General features: G+C 40.5%; 3 protein-coding genes across 11 annotated transcripts in view; 2 read left to right on the forward strand and 1 right to left on the reverse strand.

Moving 5' to 3' along the window:
• The window catches only part of tjp2a (tight junction protein 2a (zona occludens 2)), a 45,660-nt gene extending 43,657 nt beyond the window's left edge, over window positions 1-2,003 (forward strand). For all 8 annotated transcript variants that reach the window (XM_077585417.1, XM_077585418.1, XM_077585415.1 and 5 more), the window contains 2 exons: window positions 21-106; window positions 207-2,003. In XM_077585417.1, coding sequence (XP_077441543.1) covers window positions 21-106; window positions 207-363 — 243 coding nt within the window. In that variant the 3' untranslated portion in view covers window positions 364-2,003. The remainder of the gene's footprint in view (window positions 1-20; window positions 107-206) is intronic.
• LOC144063670 (amyloid-beta A4 precursor protein-binding family A member 1-like) lies at window positions 1,731-20,988 on the reverse strand. 2 transcript variants are annotated; one of them, XM_077585425.1, is made up of 14 exons: window positions 20,633-20,988; window positions 20,058-20,101; window positions 11,221-13,047; window positions 7,735-7,971; window positions 7,602-7,641; window positions 6,465-6,610; window positions 6,179-6,211; window positions 5,422-5,508; window positions 5,063-5,263; window positions 3,316-3,495; window positions 2,856-3,068; window positions 2,669-2,788; window positions 2,344-2,484; window positions 1,731-2,208 (listed from the first exon to the last, which is right to left on the reverse strand). In XM_077585425.1, exons 3-14 carry the CDS (start codon window positions 12,985-12,987, stop codon window positions 2,137-2,139), a joined length of 3,237 nt encoding a protein of 1,078 aa, XP_077441551.1. In that variant the 5' UTR covers window positions 12,988-13,047; window positions 20,058-20,101; window positions 20,633-20,988; the 3' UTR covers window positions 1,731-2,136. The 2 variants fall into 2 exon arrangements, with proteins under 2 accessions (XP_077441551.1, XP_077441550.1); XM_077585424.1 differs by lacking the exon at window positions 20,058-20,101 and having other exon boundaries at window positions 20,633-20,986.
• Window positions 20,639-27,641, forward strand: part of LOC144063671 (MAM domain-containing protein 2-like) — a 30,268-nt gene continuing 23,265 nt past the window's right edge. Inside the window, exon 1 of the mRNA XM_077585427.1 lies at window positions 20,639-20,889. The gene's annotated coding sequence lies outside the window, so the exon portion shown is untranslated. The remainder of the gene's footprint in view (window positions 20,890-27,641) is intronic.

The raw sequence follows: 27,641 nt of genomic DNA on the forward strand, positions 1-27,641 counted from the left end.
TTGTTCCTCTCTCAACTCAGTTGGAAATCGCCCAGAAGCACCCGGACATCTATGCAATCCCAGTCAAATTACCCAAACCCAATCTCAACCGTCCTCAGCCAATCGGGTGAGAGCGCCGTTCCCTTGTCACAAATCAGCAGCCTCCATTTGTCCGTTGAAGCCGAAGCATTTCCTTTCCTCACTCTGCGTGTTTGTGCCTTGATCAGTTCCAGCTCCAATCCGGAGCCACAGACTCCATCCAGGCAGCAGTACTCGGAGAGCAGAACTCACGAAGACGACGAGGCCGAGTACCGCAGGCAGCTGGCCGACAACACCAAGAGGGGCTACTACAACCCCCAGAAATACAAGGACACTGAGTTGTAGTCCAAAAAGGGAGCAAATAACGTTGTGATTCCACACTACTTTTGTCGTCCGTGTGACCAAACGCGCTGGTCTCGGCTGGTTAAAAAAAAAAAAAAAAAAGCCTCACCTCAAGAACCTCTCTGTGATTTTGTGACTTGCACTTCCTGGGGCATGTCAGGTTCAGACACATTGACCTTAGTGTGTGTTGATCAACCAGGTGACCTACTCACACTCACATATTTTCAGCTATCCTTTGTCATTCATCACTTCTCTATGTGTTGTATATATTATTATAGCGTTCCTCTCATATAGTAGTTCAGTTGAACCTGGTGACCCACACATCACCGCCAGGACAAGAAATTGTTTACTCATCTAGTGAGCGATGTCTTTTTAATTTTTTTTGTTTAAAAGTATACATTATGTTGTATGGAAATCAAAGTTAAGAGAAATGAGGTGCTTGAATTGCCTCGTGTTGTCAGATCCGAGCTATTTTGTTTGTTTCAATGCTCCCATGAATAGCAGTGCTCATCCACATTAAGAAAATAAGGTCAGTCGTGTGATTTCTTGTGTACCTCTACCCAACTTTACATTGGAGAACACAGTACTAGGAAAATAGCACATGTTCAAGTGCCTTGTCATAAATAATGACAACAAACAAACAAAACATCAAAAGCTCAAAATAGTCTTAACTGAGAGAATCTGAGTTGTTTTTTTAGATAACTTCCCTTTTTGTTTTTCACATCTGCTTCGGTTGCTGTGTGTCCCTTCGTCAATGAAAAATGCTGCATCATATTATGGGGGAGAATCTCTTAGATACATATTAATAGCGTGTAGGTCTCAAAGTTGCAAAATCCTTGAATTTTTTTTTAGCGTGGAATATTATTTTTCTTAAAAAGTGTTATTTGTGGTGCCAGTAGATTAAGTACTGTATGCTTAAACACATTTGACCTTCCAAGTCCAAGTAAAATTTGTGTTGGAGTTGTGGGAACAGCATTTAATTTCTCTTTTCGAACTTCTTGCAACCACAGACAATGATATAGATTTTACAAAGTATATTCTCTTAAGTCCAATCAATCAATGGTATGTGGTGAAGACAATCATAGTGATTTGTTAGGGTTTTTTTAATGTGTTTTTCTTCTCTCTTTTTTTTTTAGTGTAGTCACTGGGGATTTCAAATAAATATTTTTTTTAACGTTAAATATATTTGACAGCGTTTCGGCTTTGTTACTTGTTGAGTTTGAAATGTTTGACATGTTCACTATTAAAGGAGTAATTTATACTGTAGCATGAATGTGATTTCATATAAATTACAGAGTCAAACCGACTGAATTGAAATCTTCAACTGGTGACTGCGTCCACTTGTAAGTCAAACACAAAAGCAGCTGGTGTTGGTGATTGCCTTCGGTTTATTTAGCCGTAATGAACATGCTTTGCTTCACTTGTTTAACACTTTGCTTGCCCTGACAATATTAAGGTCCAACATTATGTCGTGTACATTCAGATATGACAGCTATTCAACCAAAAATAACATTTACTCTGTTTGCCGCCTACATATGCACAATAAGACCGTCGATTTATCTTTGGTCCCACATACTGTACCACATCACAGGGAGCATGTGGCTCAAATGAAAAAAAATAAATAAATCAACTTGTTACGCTGATGTCTATGTTGTTGTGCACTGTACAGATTAAGGCAATTAGCGTGATGTCAAACAGGTTGCTAAGTGATGGAAGCTACTCAAAGGAGTGAAAGCGGGATGAACAGACAGAGAAAACGGGCGTGATGAATTGTGTTCAGATGTAGACAGGTTGCTCCTGGGCTGTAAGCAGGCGGTACATGGCTGCAGGCATCGTCTTCATGTGGATCTGCAATCGAGACGGACAATATTTCATCTTGTCTCAACGTGTACAATTCAAACGCAGGACAATACTGTGACAACATTCATTCTCACTGTATAGATTTCAGATTTGTAATTGAAATTGTGAAGGAACTAAGCATACCTCTCCCATGGCATTTGACAGGATCTGGACGATCCTCTCGTGAGGTGTCGCCACCACACTCTGACTGTTGATTTCAATTATGCGGTGGCCAACGCGTACGCCGCCCCTCTCTGCGATTCCGCCCCTCATTAGGCTGCAGATCTGCACACAAATGTATCATATATGAAACAATTGTTATTTGGAAGCAGACGTGTCATTCGAGTCAAACTCCAGTCGCCAGATTTTCACACAAAATGTAATGAAATACAATTAACCACTAAAAATCACGCATTGATTATGAATTGTGGTTTCCACACAAAAGCTTACTCCCTGTCATTATACTCACAATGCCGTTCTGGACACTGAAACCCAGTTGATATCTGAGGTCCGGCCTGCGGATGAGCACCATGGTAACGGGCGGACACCGGACAATGTTCATCTTGATCCTGCACTGTGACTTAAGCCCCTGAAGGACGACTGAATTAGACTAGCTAACAGAATAGAATCCGAGAAAGCGAAATTGGCCGCCGTACCTTGATGATGCTCTGGCAGGTGCTGAGCGGTAAACCTACTAGGCTTGTGCCGTTAATGGTCATGATCTGGTCGCCGATGTTGAGTCGACCGGACTTCTCTGCGGGACCGGCGTGCATCATGCTGGCGATGATGACGGTGGGGAGGATGGACCCCCAGCCCGATTCCACTATCACCACACCCAGAATCTCCCCCTTCTGCTTCTCAATGTAAACCTAAAACAAACAAAAAAGACTGGCTTTATAATTTATTCAAAATGTAATCTTTAAATTTATGGTGAGAAGTGTTTTCCATACACATCACACCATCTATTTCAAAATGGCTCCTTGCCCAATGAAATAGGCGTATTGATCATTTTTCATACTTGATATTGATATTATGGAAAGCCAAATTTCTAATGTGTTGAGCTCTATCAGTCTGAAGAAGCGCCAGCACTCTGATGCCACCTACTGGTTGACTTACATCTCGACAGTTTTCAGACTTGGAGAAGTGGATGAGGTCGTCGTTGTACATGTCCTGAGTGTTGAGTAGGTCGCTGTACTCTCTCTGACTCAGATCCTCGGGGTCGATGCCGTTGGCCCTGAGGAACTCCTGATAGGCCACACTGAAGGACTGTCCAATGGACTGAGCAATAAGCTGCGCCTGGAGAAGAGATGAAGACATTTTCATCCTGAGAAAACAACTCAAAATGGCGCCATAGGTGTACCTGTTTCATTCTAACCTTGAAATTGACATATTTTGAAAATTGATTGATTGATTGATTTTGGCTGCTCACTTATCAAGTGTGAAACAGTCAAGCTGTTGATTTCTGCCAATTTCTGAAAATGTGCCTGTGAGTTAGTTATTTTACACTTCCACCCCATTGTAATGTAACAGTGGGGCTAATTTACATAATACATGCAAGAGAGAAAAGAGAAGAATGTAATACAGTACTGCATTGCTGGGATACAGTTGTTCTCCCATCCATTGGTGGGGTTAAGTTCCAGACTACCCCCTCAATAAGTGAAATCTGTGATATAGCAATACCATATTTAAATACACCCATGTTCGTTTTTATAGTATTTTTAGCACTTATCTTTTCAAGACTTTTATACACACTCACTATTAATATTATTGAATGTATTGAGAGAGCAAGAACAATAGATAACACAAAATATTATATAAGCAGCGTACCAATCAAATATATGTTTACAGAAATTCATTTTGTTCAAAGATAGGGGCTACTTTATAATAACTGTTGCTTTCTTTTGGCGTAAAAAGCAGCGTTGTAGTAGACCTTAAGTAAAAACAATAAAAAAAAAAAAAAAAAGTGTTTTCAATGTTCTTTAGTTAAATTTTGTCTCAAATGAAATATTGTGCGAGCAGCACGGTGGCTGACTGGTTAGCACGTCCGCCTCCCAGTGCAGAGGACGTGAGATCGAGTCCAGGCTTCGGCCTTCCTGGGTGGAGTTTGCATGTTCTCCCCGTGCTTGCGTGGGTTTTCACCGGGTACTCCGGTTTCCTCCCACATTCCAAAGACATGCATGGCAGGTTAATTGAACACTCCAAATTGTCCATAGGTGTGATTGTGAGTATGGTTGTTTGTCTCTGTGTGCCCTGCGATTGGCTGGCAACCAGTTCAGGGTGTACCCCGCCTACTACCCGAAGCCAGCTGGGATAGGCTCCAGCATCCCCCGTGACCCTTGTGAGGAAAAGCGGTCAAGAAAATGGATGGATGGATGGAAATAGTGTGCCTCATCTTAGAGGTCGACTGTGGAATTACACACAACATAAACATGGCATAACGAAATAACAGTAATCAACTGTAAAATAAATACATAATTATTATTATTATTATAATAAATCAGCGAAATAGCTGGACTGCGAACATGTAATCCAAAACCTTCAATGGTTAACTGTATAATGTTAAAGTTGTTTTCACCATTTCAGCTGTTTGTGTTTTTGGGGCGTGGCTAAAACAAAGTAGAACCAGTACTTCTTTTTTACACATGTGAGGACTTTTACCACCGGGATAGATTCCAGCTCGCTCGTGATGCTAATAAGTAATATGTAAAATGGATGTATTGATATTATTCTTATATCTACAGTATTCATATTTTTATTCTTAGTGTGTCTAATGATAATAAATCTTTTGTAACATCAACTTGAAAATACAAATTATCCAAATTTGAATCTACATCTAACCAAACCCATGTGAGCACTGACTCACATCTTCAGACTCAAAGACGTGACAGATCATCCTGTAGAGCCGTCTGTCATCATTGGACATGGTGGTTTGCTCAGCTGTGTGCTCCAAGCTTTCCTGCGCGCTGCGGGACCGCACCATCTTCCCCCGTGCCATCAGGACCACCATGTTGCCAATGTCGGCAATGTAGGAAATGGTCCTCAGCGGCAAATCCATTAAAGACTCCTATAAGGTCACAAAAAAAGGATATGTTCATGTTCAGAAAAAGCCATCTGGGTCATTTTCAAGTGCACCATTTGGGGTTCGATGGCCATTTTGACATGCTACACAACTGCGTGAACACAATTCCTCTTCGTACTAAAGGCTAATATATGTATCGTCACCTGAGTATCTGCGTTGAGAACTTTGATTCTTTGCGTGGACATGAAAAGATCCACCTCAGCACTACATGGAGCCTCACTGTCAGGACTCTGCAGAAACACCAACATTGACAAAAACAGATAGAATTAACCCTGGAGAACCCAAGAACCCTTTTCTTCTTTGGAAAATTATGAATTATACATTAAATGACTGCTATAAGTTCACTGAACACCAAAATATATGTTTTTTCAATGTTTTTTTTTTTCATTTTATTCCCTAATTTAGGATTAGGGCGAAATTTGACCCTTTGGAATTTAGGGGTATCATTTTGAAAAATCAGAATAACAAAAACTGTCAGTAAACTATTTAGAATTTAAAAAAATAATCAATCAAATACATTGAAGCTATACATTGAGCCACATTGAACAATATAATTTTTTTGTTTTATTTGTTGCATTTTAGCCATCTTGTCGCCACCACTCTGGCTCATGTAAGTGCAATATTCATCCACTAGATGGCGCCATGCAGGGTCAGAAGTGGCACTCTGGACTTTTGAAGTTAAATTTGTAAAAAAAAAAAAAGGTCTTTGTTATTTGAGTAGCAGAATTTATAGGGGCCAAATTTGACCCCGTGGGTTCTCCAGGCTTAAAAATAAAAAGAGAAATAACTTCATTTTAAAATGAAGAGACAATTGTAACATTTAAAATTAGCTATATGAGCACTGACTTCTCAACATAAACTTCCATTTTCCAAGAAAAAAAGAGAGGAGAGACAGCTCACCTTTTTCCTGTTATTTGCTTGTTTCTGTGCTGCCTGCAGAGATATAGAGCACAACTCACAGGTCAACAGCGTAGAATTTCATTCATTTATTCATTCAGTCGTTCATCCATTTTTTAACGCAGTCTCGCGGTGACATGTTACCTTGTCACTCTCGAAACCCATTGTAGAGAAAGTTCGTTTTCTACACAGACTAATCCAAAGTTACGTTCACCCATTTTAATATTAACTAGTTCACCACTTCATACTTCATAATTCAAAAGCTCACGAATCACCGTGAAAAACATACCCGCACTCTGTTCATGGCTTCTTGAGCCTGTTGCATGCGCGCGCTCTTTGTGGGTGTCCTCTCTGACAGCAGGTGTGTGCATCCCAGGTAGGTTGCGGCAAAAATGATGCCATCAATAAGGTCGTCAGGGTCACATGGTCCCGGGACTACAAAGATGAAATGCACTCATCAGGCACAAGAATGTTTGCATATGTGACACTAAAAGGACAAAAGTAATGGGACATTTGGCAGTATGAAAATACAAATATCGCCTTGCTCACACTGTCACTGCATAATATTTAAAGGGATACTTAACTCAGACAGACAGACAGTTTAAGCAGTAAAAAGTTAATATTTTGTCCAGAGTTAATCTGATAACTTTATTATTTTTCATATATTATTAATACCTTTAAAAAGACATTTTCCACCACTTGCTATTGACTGAAGATGACATCACCTGCGCTGAGCAAGTAGGTAACGACCAATCATCTAAGCAAACTGAGCCATGATTGGTCGCTACCTACTAATGTCATCTTCAGTTGACAAGTGGATAAATTCGTTTTTAAAGGTATTAATTTTACATGAAAAATAATGAAGTTATCAAATTTATTCTGTACAAAATATTAACTTTTTACTGGTGAAAATGGCTCAATGAGTCAAGTTTCCCTTTAATGTGTTTTCATGGTATTCAAATGCTTCCATACCAACCTAATACAAATTTATTCATTTATTTATTTATTACAGACAGTACTAGGCATGGGCCGATATTAGATTCTGATGGTATGATAAATATGAGCAAAAGTATTCCGGTATCACAGTATTAAAATTACAGCTCTTAAATTTCCCTTCTTTTTTTTTTTTTTTAATATTTGAGTAAAAAAAAAAAAATCCATTGAACACCAAAAAAATATTTTTAAACCAAATATAGAATATTGGTACATTAAGAAACAGGTACCATGTTAACTTTAATTATATAAATTGAATAAATAAATAAAATGTTAGTTTTATTTGTTTCTGTTTTAATTAATCTTAGCAAGTCCCAGTGTGTTTTATCACTGGTGAGCTATTTTTAGAACAGACCTGTGAACTACTCAAGTTGTCCTTAGGGCTAACTAGTGCACACTGGCACCTGCACATGTACACATGTTGTCTACTCACCATCCACAAATGTGGGAAACTGTGGAAGAGATCTGCGACTCTATACAAAAAAAGCATAATAATCTTACATCAAAGAAGTGAAACATTGCACATGTAAGGGCTTTCTTGTGTTTTAATGGTCGAATGACATCACCTTTTGGACAGGTGGCTGCTGATTGTGTTGACTCTGTTGGTGATGTTGCTGTGCTTGACTAGGCTGCGTGTATGGGTGCGGTTGCATCGCGCCATCCCTCTGATGCGATTGGCGGCCTTGGGGCTGATGCTCGCGATATTGTTGGAAAAGGCCTGCTCTGGACGACTCGACATTCAGCGGACTGCCAGACTCCTGATCTGACAATGAGGCATGCTGAGTCGGAGACCTGGACACTGACTAGGAAAGGGATAAAAATGAACAATGTAGTAGGAAACAAAAAGGAGGAAATAGAATTTGTAGGTCGGAATTAGGGATGGGCGATTACCGATACCAGGTATCGGGCTGATACCAGGTCACACATTTCATGGTATAGGTACTGGAGACGGATATCGATACTGGTATCAGCCCCCGCTCTTGTGGCCATTTTTCGGTCAGGAACTGTCAGAAAGACTGGGGGGAACAAAAGTTGTGTTCCATCTCGTTTTTTTCCTCTGTTATGAGGTAACACTTGTTTATTTCATTACTTCCGGCAGCGCCATTTTGGTGTGCGTTACTGAGAATAAGTAAGTTGTGAGTAATATCACCTACAGTATATCTGTCATTCAATGTGGGTTAGTGTTATACAGTGGAACCCCGGAGTTTGAACGTCTCGGAACTCGTACAATTCAGACTTCAACCCAAAAATCGGAGTAAAAAATGCCTCAGAGTTTGAACTCATTTTCGGCGTTCGGACACCCAAGCAAAGCAAGCTAAGCCGAACATACCTTGAAAACGGGTAAACGAGCGAAGCCGAGCAATGCCAAATGCTCACGTTGCGGTAGTTGAGACGATGTGCTGCTCATTTCCAGTCAGATTGTGAATACTCTTGAGGTGCTCCATACTTGCAAGTGCATTTTGATTTTTCAACGACAATTTTCTTTGCCATGGGCCCAAAGAAAGACAACAGTGCCAGTGGCAGCAAAGAAAAACATACAGTGCTACGAACCACAGTGGAATTAGGAAGGAAATGATCGCGCAGTTGGGTTACTACCGTGACTACTTCTGTAAATACTGGCACGAAGACCCCCTTAGCTGTTCAACAACATGCCTGACGTTAAACAGCGCACACAAGGACCGCTTAGTAGTCTAACAATATGCCCAATGTAAAATACACAAACTCAGCACTGAACTAAAGCTAGCATTAGCATAGCATCTATCATCCACTGATGCCATCACGCCAAAACAAGTAAGGTAAGGTATTTTTATTGTTTAAATACTGTACTGTACTGTAAATGTAAAAACATAAATAGAAATTAAAATAGTTTTTAGAGCTTGGAAACGGATTAATTGCATTTACATTATTTCCTATGGGAAAAAATGTTTCAGAGGTTGAACAATTCAGATTTTAAACACTTCGCAGGAACTAATTATGTTCAAAATCCGAGGTACCACTGTATATGTTTGTAGCTCACGTAACTTAAATTTATTTGTCTCGTTTACGTTTGCCAGGCGCTTAATTGCCACGTCAGAGCTGGGGTGCTAAAAATACAACGGTGCCGTTTAAGGCCCTGCAGATGCTACTTATAGCTCTTTAATGCCCAATTCACACTGACTGCGGAACCGACGCAGGGCATTTTCCGTACGGCATCCACACGGACTGCAATTCCCACCGCGTGCGTTGCGTAAGCTGTCCGTGTCCGGAAATCTGCACCCGACAGACCACAAAATCACGTTCAGAGTATGTAGAGTCCTATTTGTAAGCAATAGCCACACTTGCCTGCTGTCACATCGATATGCTTTTGGACATTATTTCTGTGACTTCTACCATGGCTCTTCTATCATGGGTAAGTAAGTTTTGTGTTTAAATAGTGTTATTTTGTCATGTTTAATTTAATCTGAGCTCATTTTTTGTCTTAAATGTCCGACTCATGTCAGAATATGCTAGCTTGCCTCCCCCAGAAAATGAATTTGCAAACTGTTTTATTTTGGAATATACCGGATTTACCTTGATGCCGACACTCGGCTTCCGGTTTGGCTCGTGTAATTTCTTCAACTTCATGCAAATCCGCATGCGGCGTCCGGGAAAAAATGTGGAAACCTTTCGCAGTGCCGCATCCCTTCTGCACCGCACTGCAGCTGGTCTGAATTGACACGTAGACTCCAATGCTTTCTATTCCTTGCGGCGGCCGTACGGAAAACGCACCGCATCTGTTCCGCAGTCAGTGTGAATTGGGTGTACATTAATTAGGGCTGTGCAAATCGATCCAAGTATCGATATAATCGATACTAACGTGAATACCAGTATCATATCGATATCAGAGCACTAGAATCAGTATTTTACATTTATTTATTTATTTTGGTTTCTCATCGGACCCTCCCACAATCCCTTTGTAGCACACGCGCATGTGCCAGCCTGCCAATGACAGCAGTGGGCAGCACTGGCGGTAACAAATAATTATGTTAACAGTGAATGACATAATATGACAATGAGTCATATTATGCTTCGTTTGAGGTTGTCCGAATACTAGTTGAGCTAAGTTTTAGTGTAGCACAACATGTAAGTATATCGTTTATGTAATGTGACTAGACTAGAGAAACTTCGGTGGCTGGCGTTTCTTTGAGTGCAGAAGAGTGACAGGGACGGATATTATGAAGATTATTACTTGTACATTACAAATTTAAATAACAGCCCTGGTATTTTTCCATTGAGGATATTTTTATGGCATGTTTAAGAACTTTACAATAAAGTCTAATTAGATTGTTTTAAAGTTATTTAAAAGGACAAATGATTTAAAATACTATACTATTTTATTAACCTAAAAGTAATTGGTATCGGTTAACGATATCGGCGATAATGGCACCAGTATTTACTTGGTATCGATCGATACCAAAATCTCAAGTACCGCACAGCTCTAGTATACATACTATATTATTTTTGTAATGAATGGAGAACGTGATACAGGAACCGGAAAAACAGAGCAGCCTTACAAATTAAAAGCATGGATTTCACAACAAGACATAATTAAACATCACACACTTAACAGCTTGAGTAGGCTAATTCTTAACATGGTAGATATTACTAAATTACTTGAAGCCCTATTGTATTGAATTGAATTCTTTGCACTCTTTGCACTGCACTCCTAACCACTGGATTATTTGTTTCATCTTATTTATCGATTTTTTTAAATTCATTTTATTGTGTGCTCTTTGCAAAATGACTTTTATGAGCAAATTGAAAAAGTATAATTGCCATAAATTTTAAGGAAATTTGCTGTAGTATACATGTCTTCTTATTTTTTTCATTGTTTTTTTTTTGTGTGTGGAAATGTTATGCAACATAATTACTACTGGTATCGGCACTTGGTATCGGTATCGGTGAGTACTGATGATTTGAATATCGGTATTGGTTTAAAAAAAGTGGTATCAAGCATCCCTAGTCGGAATGAATAATCACTTCAATGAATCAAAGGCCAATTTTGGGGGGGGAGAAATGAGGATCATACTTACATGGCCTGCCATCATCTGTAGTGGGTCGACCTCCTCTGTCGGGCTGATCTCCTGTCTCATTACCCAAATGGGTTCCACAGGCTGGTCAGGTGTGTAGGGGGAGCGTATCGTCTTGGTCTTAACCTCCTCAATGGCCTCTCTAATGTCTTTTATGACCAGGCTGATGGCGTCTCCCGGGACCTTTGTACCTTCTTCAGCTGAGAGACCAACCTCATCATTGGTCTCTCTTGAGTTGCTCAGCGCGGATGATGGATGTTTCGTCTGTGTATCTGCTTGTCTAAAGGTTTTCTGGATGGGGCTTTGAGTGGCACTACTTCCCTCTCCATCAGACTGGCCGTCATAGTGGTGCAGCCGGCAGCCAACAGAACTGTCCACTTGGGACGGATGGGGACCTCGGTCTCTGCCCCGCCTTGGTGCATGATGGGAGCCCTTGTTGGGGGAGGCTTTTTGGACATTCTCCTGTCTATGGCTGGCAAATGGCTCGCGGTGGGACCCCTGCTGGGCCTCATATGGCTCCGACCTCTGACGAGACTGCATGCGCGGTTCTCGGAGTGCTTCAGAATAGGAGCTCTTAAGGGGTTCTGGAAAAGATTTGGGATGGGATGTTGTCTCTGAATTATCAATTGACTCCACGTAAGACTTTTGGTGGGACTCGGTATAAAAGTCTGCATAGGTTTTGGGGTAGTATTCCAGGGGTGATTCCGAGCACTCGTCGTCATCTTGAGGCAGCATGTCATTGTCGGGTAGCGGGCTCATACTGGCTTCCTCACTGAAGTGGTCCAGCTGCGGGAAAAGCGGTGCATCGGGAGATGATGGCGGAGTCGGGGACTGGAGTGGTGGTGGGCTGTGGAGAGGTCCGTCGTTACTAAGTGAGGCAGCGCTTTCTGTGTCTGAGCAGAGATCAGTGATTTCACTCCCCTGAGCTTCAACATCGAGAACATGAACGTCAATCTCTTCCTCACAGTTTTCCAACCCTTTGTCTCTTGTCACCTCTCTTCCATCTTGAACTGCATGCATGTTGTCGGAGGGGCAGCAAGAGTGATCTGTGGTTGAGTGCTGATCTGCTCCATCCTCTGCGGGTCCTGGTTCTTCGTTCTCCTTAACGTCTTTCTCACAGGCCACAGCACCTTCTTGAAGGTCTGGTTGGAAGTCAAGATGAACTGGCCCCGGTGACAGATGGGTTGGGGTGACCACAGTAACAGAAGTCAGGTGGGGAGATCCCCTGTCCGGTAATTGTTCCTTAGAAAGACCATCTGTAACTGTCATTTCGGTATGACCTTCTCTGTGCTCTGAAACTGATAAAGATTCCTGTGTCTCCTTGATTAGTGGTCTCTGCCTTTGACCTTTGAGCCTCGGATTTGGGTCACCACGACGGCGGTAACGGGTGACAGCGGGCCGAAGCTGCTGGACAGGACGTGGTTCAGTGTTTTGACTTTCGTGGCAGGGAACAGCTTCTGGGATAGAGCCAGAAAAAATTGCCTGACTTTGACTTTGCCCTTGTACTGATGGTGGACGCCGGCGTTGCCGTTGTGGACCACCACGACCTGCAGGTGGGTGGTGATGATAAGGAGGTTGGTGATGGTGGTGATGATGATGTGGATTCAACTCTCCATCCGGACTGAGCATCTGACATGGCCTCCAGGGTCGACGTACAGGAGGTTCTCCAGGCACTGAACCGTTATTCTGCCTTGTCCTCTGAGAACCTGAGGCTGCAGGGCATTCCTCATCCACTTCCCCACTCTCCTCTTCCGGATACTTCTGGCTCATTTTACTGGGGTAATTTGATTCCAATTTTTAAAACATAGTCCTTTCACCTACATGGAAACCCTTCAGACACAGAGACAGAACACAATATAAACAAATGATCAGACAAATCGGAAAGGTTTGTTAGATAAGCCCTCTTAATAATTTGATAGGTGACTTGAGCTACGCCATTGTGTCACTATGACCTGTCCTCCTGGCTCAGCATCCTCCTATCTATCTGCCTATTGAAGAGGGTTTTCTGCCCAGATTTAGTCATAACTGTGTTAATTTATTTATTTCCTCAGTAGAACTTTTATCTGTGGATGTGTCTTTGTGAGTGATGTTGCAATTTCTGCTCGTGCCGGTTTGTCTGGGGGGGCCTCCTCTATTTCCACAACAATAGACCATTTGTCTGTGTTTGAAGTCAATGTGTATTGAATGATGTCTGTAAAAGTCTTGTCTCATGTCTGGTGAACTCCGGGTGGGCTGGGGACTTGGGGATTTTGTAGTACCGCCCTTCAAGATAGTATAAGAATGTTGTTAGTGCTCTGAAATCTTGGCACTTGCGAGAGGCTGCAGCCATTGTCTGGGAACTCGCTTGTGCCCGGAATATTCTGTAGAAATAAAAGCTTCGACGTGACTGTTCATCGATCTCCAGGCTGCATTCGGATAACCAACATTCTCACTACCCGAAAGAAAATGAACATGCGGAGGAAAAGATCATTTTCTCCAACACTATCTAAAGAATTGAAACCATTTTGGACAGATTAGACCTTCTTCTGCATCCAGCAGAAAAAGGCAAATAGCTGTGTACTCGATCTCTCTGTCATCCAGTAAATCGTTTGATTTAAAATGCAATGTTACGTGTGTATTGAGATTGTATTTGGTGTAAACATTTTGAGAATCGTTGCTCTAGACCATTTGTCCTCATTCGGGTCACAAGAGAGGATTGTATCAACTGACTTTGGTTAACAAGACGGGGCACAAGTAGAACAGGTTTCCAATCGAAGGTAGGGGACACATAAACAACCATTTACAACACACCTTTTGACATTTTAGAGTCTTCAACTGATCTAACATGCAACTTTTTGGGAAAGCATGAACAGCCAAAAGATGAAAAAGAATCTTACAATTGGGCCAGTGTAATTTAGTAAGTAAGAGGCATTATGTTGCTTTTCTTTCCTGACAGCTTATATCAATGATACTAATAGCAATAAAAACAAATCCCCTGGGACTGGTATGGCTCCTCAGTGCACTTTCATCCACTTTCACACAGCCACCAGCAGCTGGCAGAAGGAGAGGAGGCCAAAGGTCAAATAGGAGTCAGGGTGGGAAGACAAAAAGTGATATTTTGCTGTTGTCGCATAAGAACTGACACGGAGCGATGGATAGGCCAGTGATTGGAATAATAAGTGTCCTGGGAGATACAGGGCCAGTTGTGATGCTTATTAAATAGAATGAGGCTACCAGGGTATCCATCAGTTATTTCCTGTGGTAGCCTTTGCTGTGTATCGTGCTGAGAAAATACACTCTGAAAATAATCTTACTGATTAGAATACCAGAAAAGGACAAAATGTGCAGACTGTAACTAGAATCATTTGTTATAATTTGGCTTACCTTTTTAACCGTTGCTTAAAATATTCCACTCTAGAGGGGCTTATAATATTGGTCCATCTGAAAACACCCCTCATTGTTATTGCTTATGATCTCGTTATGTAACTGTGAAATTGAGAATGATTGTGTGAGTGTAAAATAAGACAATTGCATGAAACAGTCACGGAGGTATGATGTCATGAAATGCATCAGCGCAGTGATGAGGTGGTTGCAAACAATTCCGCCACGAACGCACCCGTGTCGCTCTTCTTTTTTCTGTTTCACAAACAACATACATTACTTAAGTTACTTAGGGAAAAAAACAAGCAAAAGAACCTGTTGTTAATGAATGTACGTGTGTGTTGACTGCAACTGTTGCTGCTCCTAAAACACTTTATTTGTGTTGCACTCTCAAGTTTGTGCAATAATAATGCAATATTAATCATTTATATACCACATGCTCTATATATATTTTTAATGAGTAATTGAAGCAACAACAAAAATTGAGGCCCACCTGGGAGCCAAAAGAATCTCTTTTAAGGGAACTGAGGCTGAAGAAGCGAGAAAAAAAAGGACAAAAGTGTAGTTTTTGTGACATTGGTGTTACTCAGGTCTGCAGATTGTACAAGAAAGCTTACACCGATGGTGGCAATCAATTAGGTGAAAGGGTTCATGAGGATAGCAGCAACAAAAAGATAGCTTACTCTTAGTTAATGAAAACTAACAAAATAACCAAAATTAAAATTGAAAAAAAGAAAAGAAAAAAAACAACTGAAAACTACATTTTATGTTTACAAAACTATCAACAACTTTTATGTGTGTTGCATGGAAGCGACGGAAGCACAGTAAAAAAGCGCCACCAGATGATGTAGCTCCGCAGGGCACATCTGTGCTTGCGAAGTTGGCAACTTGCCAAACAAGGAATGTAAAGCGAGGCCATCCAATCTTTAGTTTAGACGTTTGGGTTGTGATGCATCAAACTTTAGAAGCAGTATTATGCACTGCACTTATTGTAATTCAAAGTCTGTTGACTGTTACCTGTATTTGATTTGTGAATGGTTGTTTTGGAAATATTTTTAAATAATAATACAAGACTAATAGTAAAACTAAGAAAAACTCAACTAAAACGAATCATTAAAATAAAAACTATAAAAACTAAATAAAACTAACTACATCAAAAAACTGAAAACAAAACAAAAAATGACAATAAAAATCCCAAACTATTATAACCCTGGTCCAAGGCAAAGGTAACATAGAGTATACCACAAAGTTAGAAGCATGTCATTGACCGGATAGATTCAGAGGAAGGCTTCAAAATTTTTAATTCACTTAACTAAAATTTAATTATTGATTAAATTAAATAGGCTCCAGCGACCCCCGCGACCCTTGTGAGGACAAGCGGTTATGGATGGATTACATTAAATTGATGATATAATACCCATCACCATAAGGTGGGTTGGGGGTGGGGGTCAGTAATCAAATACATACTGAAAAGGGACACAGCCAACTCTAGGGCTAAGGTTAATATAGTCCCCAAAGTTGATCTTGTAATCTGACCACAAGCCCCAACTGCCGGGGTAGACTGGGGGCTACTGGATGATCCTCTCTGCACAGTTTGCGCGGTGGATGCCAGGCACCTTAGAGAGAGGCTCATCAAGAAGGGCTTGGCCCAGTCGCAGATGGCCCAGCAGCGGCGGTATATCTGCGGGGGCCTTGAGCAGAGTGCTGCACTTCCATCTGTCAGGGTGCAGTGAAAGCTGCAGGCTTGGGGATTTGCTAACCCATTAACTCACTAATCCACTCCTGATAAACACCAACCGACAACAGCACACGTGCTGCTTGGGCATACAAGGACCTTGAGCTAGCTATCATACGCAGCGTCAATAACAAGATAATGTTTACATTTTGAGACACAAGTAGTTGTTGACAACAAGCAGTTAAGTCATTAGTACTTGTCGAACAAAGGTGATGTGGTGGGAAGGTGCGTTAAATGGCAATGGCAAAAGGATGAAATTGAAATTCATCAGCTATTGTTTAACTCTTAAATTTCCATCCATCCGTCATCTATTGCTTATCCTGGATCGGGTCGTGGGGGAAGCAGCTTTAGCAGGGAAGCCCAGACATCCCTCTCCCCAGCCACTTCAGGTAGCTCCTCCGACGGGATCCGAAGGCGTTCCCAGCCCAGCCGAGAGACGTAGTCTCTCCAGCGTGTCCTGGGTCGTCCCCGGGGCCTCCCGCCGGTGGGACATGCCCGGAACACCTCTCCAGGGAGGCGTCCAGGAGGCATCCGAACCAGATGCCCGAGCCACCTCAACTGGTTTCTCTCAACGTTCGGAGTTACTCTTAAATGTTATTTTCTAAATGTTCTACTTTTACTTAACTTGTCTTTCCAAGACACAGTGCATATAATACAGGTACAGATACAGTTAGTGCAAAAATATATTTCTGCTTTTTATAACACAGATAATAATTTTAAAAAGCCATTGAAGGAAATTCCTTTGGATTAAATAATAAGGAATATAAATGTTATATATTCAGAAAATTGTAATCTAATTACCAAAATTACTCATGCATACATTTTCAGTTGTTGAATGTCTTGCTGAAAATGACACACAAATTACAAAGGCAAAAAGGCAGTATGATGTTGTGGTCACAGATTAATTTTAACACAATTTGCATGGAAAAAAGTAGTTATATCCTCTTCTCATTTTTCTGGTTTCCCTACTTTAATGACCAAAATCATCAAAATGTAAATATCAGATGAATATAATCCAAGTAAGCTTCCTATGTGGAAAAAGGACTGAGATAAAAGTTGAACCTTTTGGAAGGTGTATGTCCCACATATGTATGTACCACAGCACTTCAGTAAAAGAACATCATATCAAGAGTCTAACGTAGTGGTGGTATAGTGTGCTAGTCTGGGGCTGCTTTGTTACTTTACGACCTGGATGACTTGCTGTCATTGATGGAACCATGAATTCTAACTTTTACTAGAAAATCCTAATGAAAAGTGTACTTCTGCAGCAGCACAACTATCAAAAACACACCAGAAAGTCAACTTCTGAATGTCTTAAAAAACACAAAATGAAGGTATTGATTTAATCCAATTTAAAAGGTTATTCATGCTAAAAAACAACAACAGTTTTGCTGAATTTAAGCAATTGTGCAGGAAAGAGTGATCCAAAATACCTCCAATGAAATGTGAAAGACTCATTGCCAGTTAGAGAAAGTGTTTGATTTCAGTTGTTGCTGCTAAAGGTGGCCCAACCCGTTATTAGGATTAGGGAGCAAGTATGGTATGTACTTTTTCACACACAGCCAAGATTGCTTTGAATGTTTTTTTTCCCCTTAATAAATAAAATCACCATTTAAATCCTGTATTTTATCTTTACTTGGGTTAAATTAGTCTAATATTTGCATTTTTTTATTTCTTTTTTAATGATTTTTAATTAGCCTATGCAAAAAATATCTTAATTTGAGAAGTGGACAAACTCACTTGATGTAGGTTATATACATGTGTTTACTAATTATCATGGACTTTTTTTTCTTCAACATAGATTTTTGCTTTTTAGTTCAACATTAATTGTGATTGTAGTAGGTCGCTGGTCACAGTCTGATCCTCGGGGTAAGGCCCTGACAGGCATAAAAGTTGTCTGGTCCTATTCTAGATTACATTAAAACTTACCAGAACGCTTTAAAATAATGCAAAAAATTGTCCAATGAAATCTGTTATACAATTTTTTTTTTTATGGAAAAAAAATTGGCAAACAGGTTATTCTTTTCTTCTAAAAGTCCTTTGCCACACGTCATGTGTCGTTTGCACTCAACAACCTAAAATTTAAATTAGCTATGGTATGAATAATTTGTGTCTGGAAATCCCTCTGTGAGATGAAGTCACAATTTGACATTTGGATTTTTCAAATGATTGGTGCGGCAGTAACAGTGTGTTATGCAATATCAAGAAAAAGCGGAAGCACAAAAAGACATCAAGTATTACGCAAGTGATATCTGCCTCCGTCGTATGATTGGTGCAATGACCCACATAATCGGGTGTTGCACCCAAAGCCGGAATCAAATATTGTACTGCACTAACATGAACATTACCTGAGGTTTTGGAGAAGAAATGCCTGTCTGAACCTTATGGAAAGCAGACACTATACCTCTATGCTGTCTGTTAGATGCACAAAACAATGTTTAAAAATGACAAAATTACAATTTATTCAGGGGTGGGTTAGCAGGTATTTGTATCGGGCGGACACCAGCCTTATATTTTAAGATGTCGGGTATTCATGGAGGCTGTCGATACAAGCCATAGATACTTAAGGCCACAAAAATCTAACATTGAATAAGTCCTCCTTAGTAGTAGTTGCCACTATACTACAGAGCTTTGACACATCGGCAGAGAGCAAAGTATTTGTTGATCATTTTTTTTATCATGGTGTTAAATAAAGTTGTATAACTATCAAAAGTAGTTTACTAGAGGTATCAGTACTTGGTATTTGTGAGTACTGAAAGAGTGAATACTTATACTCATACTGTAGTATCGTCCTGACAAAGAGTGGTATTGAACATCCCTAGATTTATGTGCAATTGTTCGGGTCTATAACCAATATATTGTAATTGTGTTTTTTTTATTTGTCCAAACCAGGTTTTGAACACTGCCCCCTTTTAGGGGTATTAACTTACCACTGGGCCATCCACCAATCTCTCCTTAACTGTGTCCAAAATGGTGACCAGCTTCAGCTCTTCAGCCCACACAAATGCTAGGCAAAAATAATTAGCCCAACCTTGGGTAAAAGTAACCCTTTCTGCTCAAAATCCACAGCTACACAGCGAGTAGGTTAGGAAAACAACCCAACATTTTTTTCATGCATACAAAACCTGTAAAAAGCAACATAAGATCCCACCCGTGTTTGTGGCGATATTTGCAAAGCAGCATCTATTCAGTCATTTTTTATGTATAAACCTCACATACACAGTAAATTTCATAGAGTAGATTTAAAAAAAAAAAAAAAAAGAAGACTATATTCAGTCACTGACTAACCAGAGTAAGTTTTTCACTTGGAACTGGAAGAGGGTGAAAAAATAAATGAACAAAAATAAGACTTCAGGGCTGAGGAAAAATCACAAAAATCTTCAGCATGAGAGACGGCCACTCCACCACTTGAGCTATGTGGCTCCTACTGTTTGTAAACATATTGCTGGTGTGTCCAAAAGGAGAACAAACACGATTCCATGTTTCCATGATTTCACCTGACACCAGGAATATACCGACACAGTAGGAGTGGCATGGCCCAGTAGGTAGATTGGCTGCGGCCATCTCCCAACCTGAAGGTTCTGCGATCGTTCCTCAAACCTATATATATCTATATACTGTATATCTATATATATATATGTATATATATATATATATATATACATATATATATACAGCCTATTTTTAGTCAGCTCTAGTCTAGTTTGAATTTGCTCTGTGCTCACTCATATGTGGATTTCGTTACCTTTTAATAATTGAGTGCATCATTCCTCCTCCTCTCTGTCTTCTCTGTTTCACACGCACACGCGCGCGCACGCACGCACACACGCACACACACACACACACACACACACGTAGAGTCATGTTTCTTGCACCGTGTTTGCATAATAATAATAACTAGCGCCAAAATCCATGAAAAACATGGAATGGTACAGGCAAACTGTCGAGTGCTTCAATCCCTTCCCATGCATTGCCTTGACGGTTCTCTTACGTTAGCAGGGAACTAAGCCATTTATTTGGCAGCACGATGAGAATGAAGAAGCAGCTAAGCATTAAAAAATATAAAAGAAAAGAAAAAAAGACAGTGTCTCTCAAACATAATAATGTTGTGTATTGACATGCTCTGTAAAAATAACATGACGCGGATCTTTCCCGATGCATTCATCTCGGCGTATTCAAAATAATTATGTAATAGAGGAACAATCTGTCACCTGTCTCGATGCGCTTCCAGACGCTTACATCCGGGCAGGTGTCGTAAAAACAACGCCTTATATAAACAGTCAAACACCCGCAACACACAGTTATTAGTCATCGGGTTACCTGCGTGTCAGTAGATTAGTGGTCCGGCTCTGGCCGTGTACATCCCTGCCACCTCCTCCTCCCCCCGGTGCCTGCTGGCTCGGTCGGCTTGCTGCGGTTCGGTTCGGTTGGTCCCTCCAGACGACGACAAGTTGTCGGGCTAAAGCGGAGAACGGAGCCCCTCCTCCTGCGCGGTGACATCACAGCGGATTAGGGATGCACAAAGCGCCTTTTACAAGCGCTGCGGATGCTGACATGCTTCGTTGCAGTCGGGAGAGGTTGGCTGAGAGGATGGCTTCGTCGTCATCGTCGTCGTCATCATCGTCATCATCTTCATCATCATCATCATCATCATCATCATCATGTCAGTTTATCTAGATAGACCTCAATCACGAGAGTCTCAAAGGGCTTCGTCATCATCATCATCATCATCATCATCGTCATCAACAGTGGGCTGCAGTGAGATATGATCTGGTTAGTAGCCTACTGTTCCAGGTAAACATTCCTCAATGTCACCACAGGCTGACAAGGGGGGCGCTAGAACCTGCCTTTTGCCCACTAAATTGGCCTACTGCATGGGTGACACAACTATTCACACTCTAGCATGACCAGTGTAAAATAATAATAATAATAATAATAATAATAATAATAATAATAATAATAACTCTTTAAAAAAAAAAACTCTGGTGAAAGAAGTTATTCATGATTAAAAATGATAAGATGATAAGAGTACAGACTTTCAAATGTAAAGAAGTCAAGTCAAAAACGTTCTTTACAATATGTTCTATGCAGCCCCACGAGCCAATACACCCCAGAGGGCGGCCATTTTGCCATTTGCTGTCCACTGAAAATGACATCACAGCTGTTCAAGGCTCAGGTATAGCGACCAATCATGGCTCAGTTTACAAACGTCACGTGACCAAACTTAGATATTTCTGCATTTGAGGAAAGTGGGAAGTCAGATTTTTCCAACTTGCGCACGGAAATGGTGAAAAAAAAGGACTCCGACTTCACCGACCGGCTTCAATCTCATGTCACTTGACAATGTCGACCCCCATGAAGACAGACAGTAAATGGCAAAATATAATTTGGAGTTAAAACAGTTATTTTTTTAATATTTATTTATTGATTGTCAATCATTGTCATTAATTTAGTTATGCAACATGATTTGGAATGCCTGTGTTAATTAACCAGAACAAAAAAGTCCATCTTTGTTGTTTACATTTGCCTCGACCACTTTGAGGTCGAAACTGGGACAATACAAGTGGGATAAATCCAATTTCCTACCTTTCTCAAATGCAGCATATAGTTTTGATCGACTGTAGTCACCACAAATCATTTTGTAACTGAAAGGGAATCGAAAGGGAATATCTTGCTTCTCACAGCTCACCTGTTTTCCGGGTCTGGTCACATAACATTCACAAACTGAGCCCGTGAGCTCGGTGATGTCAATTTCAGTTGACAGCAGGTGGCAGTACAGGACACAATGGCAGCCAAAAAGGTGGATTTTTCTACTTAATTCACATTCAACAAACACTAGGTTAATCACATTATCATGTTTTGATTAGTGGGGGCAAAATTTTGACGTATCCTGATGAAAACCTATTTTAGGGGTCTCAAACAATAACCTTGCAGACTCCAAACAGGAAGGCTAGATTCAACATCTAACCTCAACCTCTCTACTGCATTGCAATGAAATGAGCCGTGTACAGTATAAGCTACTATTGAGACAAATATGGTGGGCGGAGTGTGAAGTATCCTAATGGTGTTCTCTCCTGACATATTAATCCATATTTTAGTGTCACTCCAGGCTTCACGGCGGAGATCAATAGTGCCTGCACCACCTCTGTTGTAATATAGAAAAAATTGTCAGTTACAGCCTTCCTGTTTCCGTGACAACAACCGCATAAGACAAGGATGGTGTGCAATCACGAACCATGGTTGACATATTTAAAGATGAACAAAATGGGTATGGATTTGCGTGAGGCGTAATGTGATACATCCAAGATATCATGAAGCTGTTGGGGATGAATGTTTCATAGTTAATTCATGGAATTCAACCATCTTATATTATAAGTCTGCTTTACTCATATTCTATTTTGAGAGAGGGTATTAATAATTACTGGTGCTTTCTCCCCACATGCTTAAATTATGCTATACTGTACAATACACATAGTGTCATTAGTGATTTGTTACGCCGAATGAACACATTAAAGCACATCAATGTTTCATTGGCCCATTGCAGATTTTTATAATGTTTTCTCATGCAGAAAACCTATGGCCTCAATTTAAAGCAATAGCAAAAATTTCAAACATGCGCATGAGATAATGAGTACTTAGAGCAAGTGGTGACAAATGTGGTGTATTTTCATTTTTAACAGCTGTGAGGTACAACATGAATATATCTAATAAACTTGCCTCATGTCATAATTTTTTTAGTGATTTGGAATTTAAAAGCCTATTTACCTAATTATTTGACACTTTCTAATATAATATGTACATCATATTACACAGATTGCATGCATATGATGATTGATTGATTGATTGATTGATTGATTGATACATAATCAGCACATCTACCATGTCACGTGACAGACCTGCCCCATAAACTAATAAGTACAATAAATGAATTGAACTTCATAAAGCACCTTTATACAAAGTGTACAAAGTAGTTACTTTTTTGTTTGTTTATTTATTGAACATGTAAACAAGTAGTAAATAAATAATAATAATAAATATTTAAAAGAAGAAAAAAAAACATATACAATCATCATTAGTCACGGTTTACATGTTCAAAAGGGAGTAGGAAGAAGTTGAAAACGTATCTAGTCCAACCCCTTATTCGTTGTGTTTTGACTTATTTCACCCATTATTATTGACACAATAATGGGTTAATGTATTTCAATAAAAGAAAAATGTATAAATCTGGTGATGTATACAAGTGCACTTTGACATGCACACATTTGCCAGCAACATATGTAGCCGACATGAAATTCATAGGCATATACCATAATACATTTAGGAATCATATCCTCATACTCACATATACAATTTTCATTACACTCATACATACATAATCATATCTACATCTCATACATCTAGAAAAAAAAAAAAAAAAACATTTATGCAATTTTAACAGCTCATGTCTAAATTAAGTATTTTTTAAAAAAAATTGCTTTTAAACATTTTTTTAAATTCAGCAAGTGACTGACATCTTTTCAGGCCAGTTCCAAAATGATTCCACAAATTAACACTTTTTACAGAAACACACCTTTGCTTAATATTCGTTCTTGTTTTTTTTGTAGACCCTTGTACCCTTTATGTTATAAAGACTCTTTCTTATTTGAAGTAGCTTCTTAGTACTGTGATTTTAATGAAATAGAAAAGCCTCCTTTGTTTGGAGGCCGGTTTCACTGCTGGAATTTACTGTAGCACAGTATTATGTACATAAATCTCCCTGAGCCGTCACCTTATGGTAGTGGAGGGGTTTGTTGATCCCAATAATAAAGGGCTTTCATTTGTATAGGACTTTTCTATACCTTCATTGTAATATAATGTCTCCACATTCACGTATGATGACACAACATCAGGAGGATATCGTCGTTGCTACGTGAAAAACACCGACGTCCGTTTCATTTTCGTTTCTTTCTTCTTTTTCTTTTTTTTTAGTTTTTTGTATTGTCTTCATTAGTTTCATCCCAAAAACATAAAAATGGGGAAAAAATAAGCAGAAGTGTTTTTCACATAGCAGCGGCAATATGCTCCTGATGTTGTGTGAAGGTATAGAAAAGTCCTATACAAATAAAATGGGACAAACATAAAAAAAAAGAAAAAAGATGGACATAAGTGTTTTCCACATAGCAGCGACGAAATGGAACTTCTTAGTTTTATCCCCAAAGTTTAAACTATAATAACAAAATGATGTTGTAATGATGAAATACAATCAGTTCTAATTCAGTGAGATCTGGCTTTGACTGGAAAACAGTTGGTATGTCTCCAAGCAGCAAATATGAGGTTTCATCACAGCTCCACGGTAACGTACAAACCGAAACCAGAAATGTCTATGGTTTCACTGAGTGTTCACTTGTACACCATTCCCTGGTGGTCTAGTGGTTAGAATTTGGCGCTCTCACCGCCGCGGCCCGGGTTTAATTCCCGGTCTTTTACCAACAGGGGTTCTGGACTTTCTCACCAATAGGCGGCAGTATGTGAAGACGAGCGGCCATGTGTCTGATCCGGTGATCTGCAGTACGGGGGGCACCTCAAGGGACTCTTCTAGCACCTCTTCTGTTCACCATTTACACAGCCGACGAACTGCCACCTGTAAAAGTTCTCGGACGACTCTGCCATCATTGCTCTCATCAACAATGAAGATGAGACAGAGTACCAAGAACTGAACAAGAACTTTGTGGCCTGGTGTGAGGAAAATCGCCTCTGGATTAATGCAGGAAAAACTAAGGACCCGGTGGTGGATTTTCGCCTTAGTAAAGGTAATTTAACCCACCCCCTTCCGGTGAACATCCAGGAAATAGACATTGAGATAGTTGACTCTTACAAGTACTTGGGTGTTCACCTTAATAGGAACCTGGACTGGACTGACAACACTCAGGCTCTGTACAAAAAGGACTGAGTAGACTATACCTGCTACGTAGACTGAGGTCCTTCGGGGTGCGAAGGACTTATTAAGGACCTTGTATAACTCGGTGGTGGCCTCAGTCTTATTTTAAGGTGTGGTCTGCTGGAGCAGCAGCATCTCAACTGCGGAGAGGAAGAGACTGAACAAATTGGTGAAGAAGGCGGGCTCTGTTCTGGGCTCCATTATCGAGACGGTAGAGGTGGTAGGCAACAGGAGAATGGTGACAAAGCTGTCATCTATCCAGGGGAACGCCTCCCACCCCCTGTGCGGGACTGTTTGAGCCATGGAGAACACCATTAGTGCTAGGCTTCTTCACCCACGCTGTAACAAGGAAAGGTACCGAAGGTCCTTCCTGCCCACTGCTGTTAGACAGTAAACTGAAACTGTACTCTCGGAAGACAATTGATGTGGTGTGATGTGATGTTTTAATTTCAAATTTAACAAATGTGATGATGATGCCATCTTTATTTGCACTTCTGTGTTATATGTTTTCATTCACCTATGGGCTATATAAGTATTTTTTTTGTGATACATATTGTTTTGTTTTGTTTGTTTTATTTTATTTTTTCCTTTCGGACACATTATTACAGGTTACATCGATCATATAATATCATTTGCAACATTGACATCCGAAAGAAGGGCTGACGGGTAGAAGCCATGGCTTATTAGTAACCCGTCCCAATCGATTCTTACTATACGCATCAGTCATATACATTGATTATGATCAAATATATTATTCATATATGATGTGTAACGATGTGTATTGCTGCTGGTAACACTGTGAATCTTATCTTATCTTATCTTATCTTATTTTATCTTATCTTATCTTATCTTATCTTATCTTGCCCAGTCCCTCCTGAAGTCAACCAATCCGCATTTGGATCTATCTGTTTTCGCCTATCACCATGATGACAACTCTGGCAGACTTAAGGGAGTGAACAGGAATTTCTTACATAACACTTTAAATGAACTGATAGATAAAAATTAGCACATACTCCTGTCTGTAGTCTGCACTCATTTCGGGCATAATTCGGTCCACCACCTTGAAGTTTACCGTTCTGAACAAACTTTTATTTCCATAAATGACAGAAGAGTTAAATATAAAAGTTAGTGTCTACATTTACATCTATATTCCAGATTCTAGTGATAGACACAGTGTATCATCACATTAACTCATTTGCTCCCCAAAGCGTATAAATACATTCTATTTTAAATGTTTTAAATGTCCCAAAGACGCATTTATATGTTTTTTTTAATGTTTTTTTATGCTAGAGCATACAAAAAGCTTTGATGCAACCTCTCAACTGCAAAGAACGGTTGAAGAACTGGTAGTTATTACACAAACGGCCAGCAGGTGGCAGCAGAGCATAAGAAATGAACCAGGACCATGTTGAAAAAAAAACTCAATCACTCAGATTGTTTTTTGTTTTTTTGTTTTCTGAGAACTCAGTATTGTTCATTTGGTAATCTTACCGATTCAACATGTCATCATCATTGCTCTCTCTCTTTTTTTGTTTTTATCTTTTGTGTGTGAGTATGTGTGTGTGTGTGTGTGTGTGCGTGTGTGTGTGTGTGTGTGTGTGTGTGTGTGTGTGTGTGTGCGTGTGTGTGTGTGTGTGTGTGTGTCTGTGTGTGTGTGTGTGTGTGTGTGTGTGCGTGTGTGCATATGTGTGTGCGTGTGAGTTTGTGCTCATTAATTCACCTGAAACCTATTAAAAATCCCATACCCATACCCTTCACCTAAACTGAATATTTCAGAATCCCGATAGTCGTGAAGTTGTCAGACTCGAGGAGTGATCAAAGAAAAGAGAGAAAAGTTAAATCCAGCACCAACCAGGAACCACCTACTACACACGGGGTTAAAAAACAGAATCTTTCACCAACCCCAGAAGCATATAAATTCTAACAAATTAGAGAAACCTCAAGAGCTCAAAGGAAAGACTAAAGAAAGGAAGGAAGGATAGATGAAGCAGAGTGAGATCCACAGATATCAGCCTCCACCGATTCAGCAACCACAAAATGAAGCAGATTGTGTTTGAATTTCGGTAGATGCTGGTGTGGTGGATCTGGCATGCATGAAAAACCTCCACCAAAGAGGGGAGCCGTTGACCCGGGCCAGAACAGGCCAAGCACAACCCCCCAGTGACCCCCAAACCTCGGCAGCGCCAGGGCACAACCCCCGGGCCCGGCAGGGGCCACAGGCCGGAGAGCAAACCCAGGAGCCCGGAGCACCCCCCACCCCAACATGGCGCCCCCATCCCAACGCAGCAGGACGGAGCACGGCAGGCTCACCAGGCACCCCACCAGCCCCTCGCTTCCCCCACGGGGGGCGGCAGGGCAGCAGGAAGCGGGGGGAGGAGGAGGAAGGGTGACGAGGGAGAAGGAACCGGTAGG

Source organism: Vanacampus margaritifer, chromosome 14 (genome assembly GCF_051991255.1).
Source record: "Vanacampus margaritifer isolate UIUO_Vmar chromosome 14, RoL_Vmar_1.0, whole genome shotgun sequence".
NCBI lineage: Eukaryota > Metazoa > Chordata > Actinopteri > Syngnathiformes > Syngnathidae > Vanacampus > Vanacampus margaritifer.

Excerpts from the sequence above, each read along its gene's own strand:
- LOC144063670 (XM_077585425.1), bottom strand. The coding sequence starts at position 12,987 with ATGAGCCAGAAGTATCCGGAAGAGGAGAGTGGGGAAGTGGATGAGGAA. Across the intron at positions 5,264-5,421 it reads TTCTCAACGCAGATACTCAG|GAGTCTTTAATGGATTTGCC; the intron begins GTGACGATACAT and ends GTGACCTTATAG. Across the intron at positions 2,485-2,668 it reads TCAGTGTCCAGAACGGCATT|ATCTGCAGCCTAATGAGGGG; the intron begins GTGAGTATAATG and ends ATTTGTGTGCAG.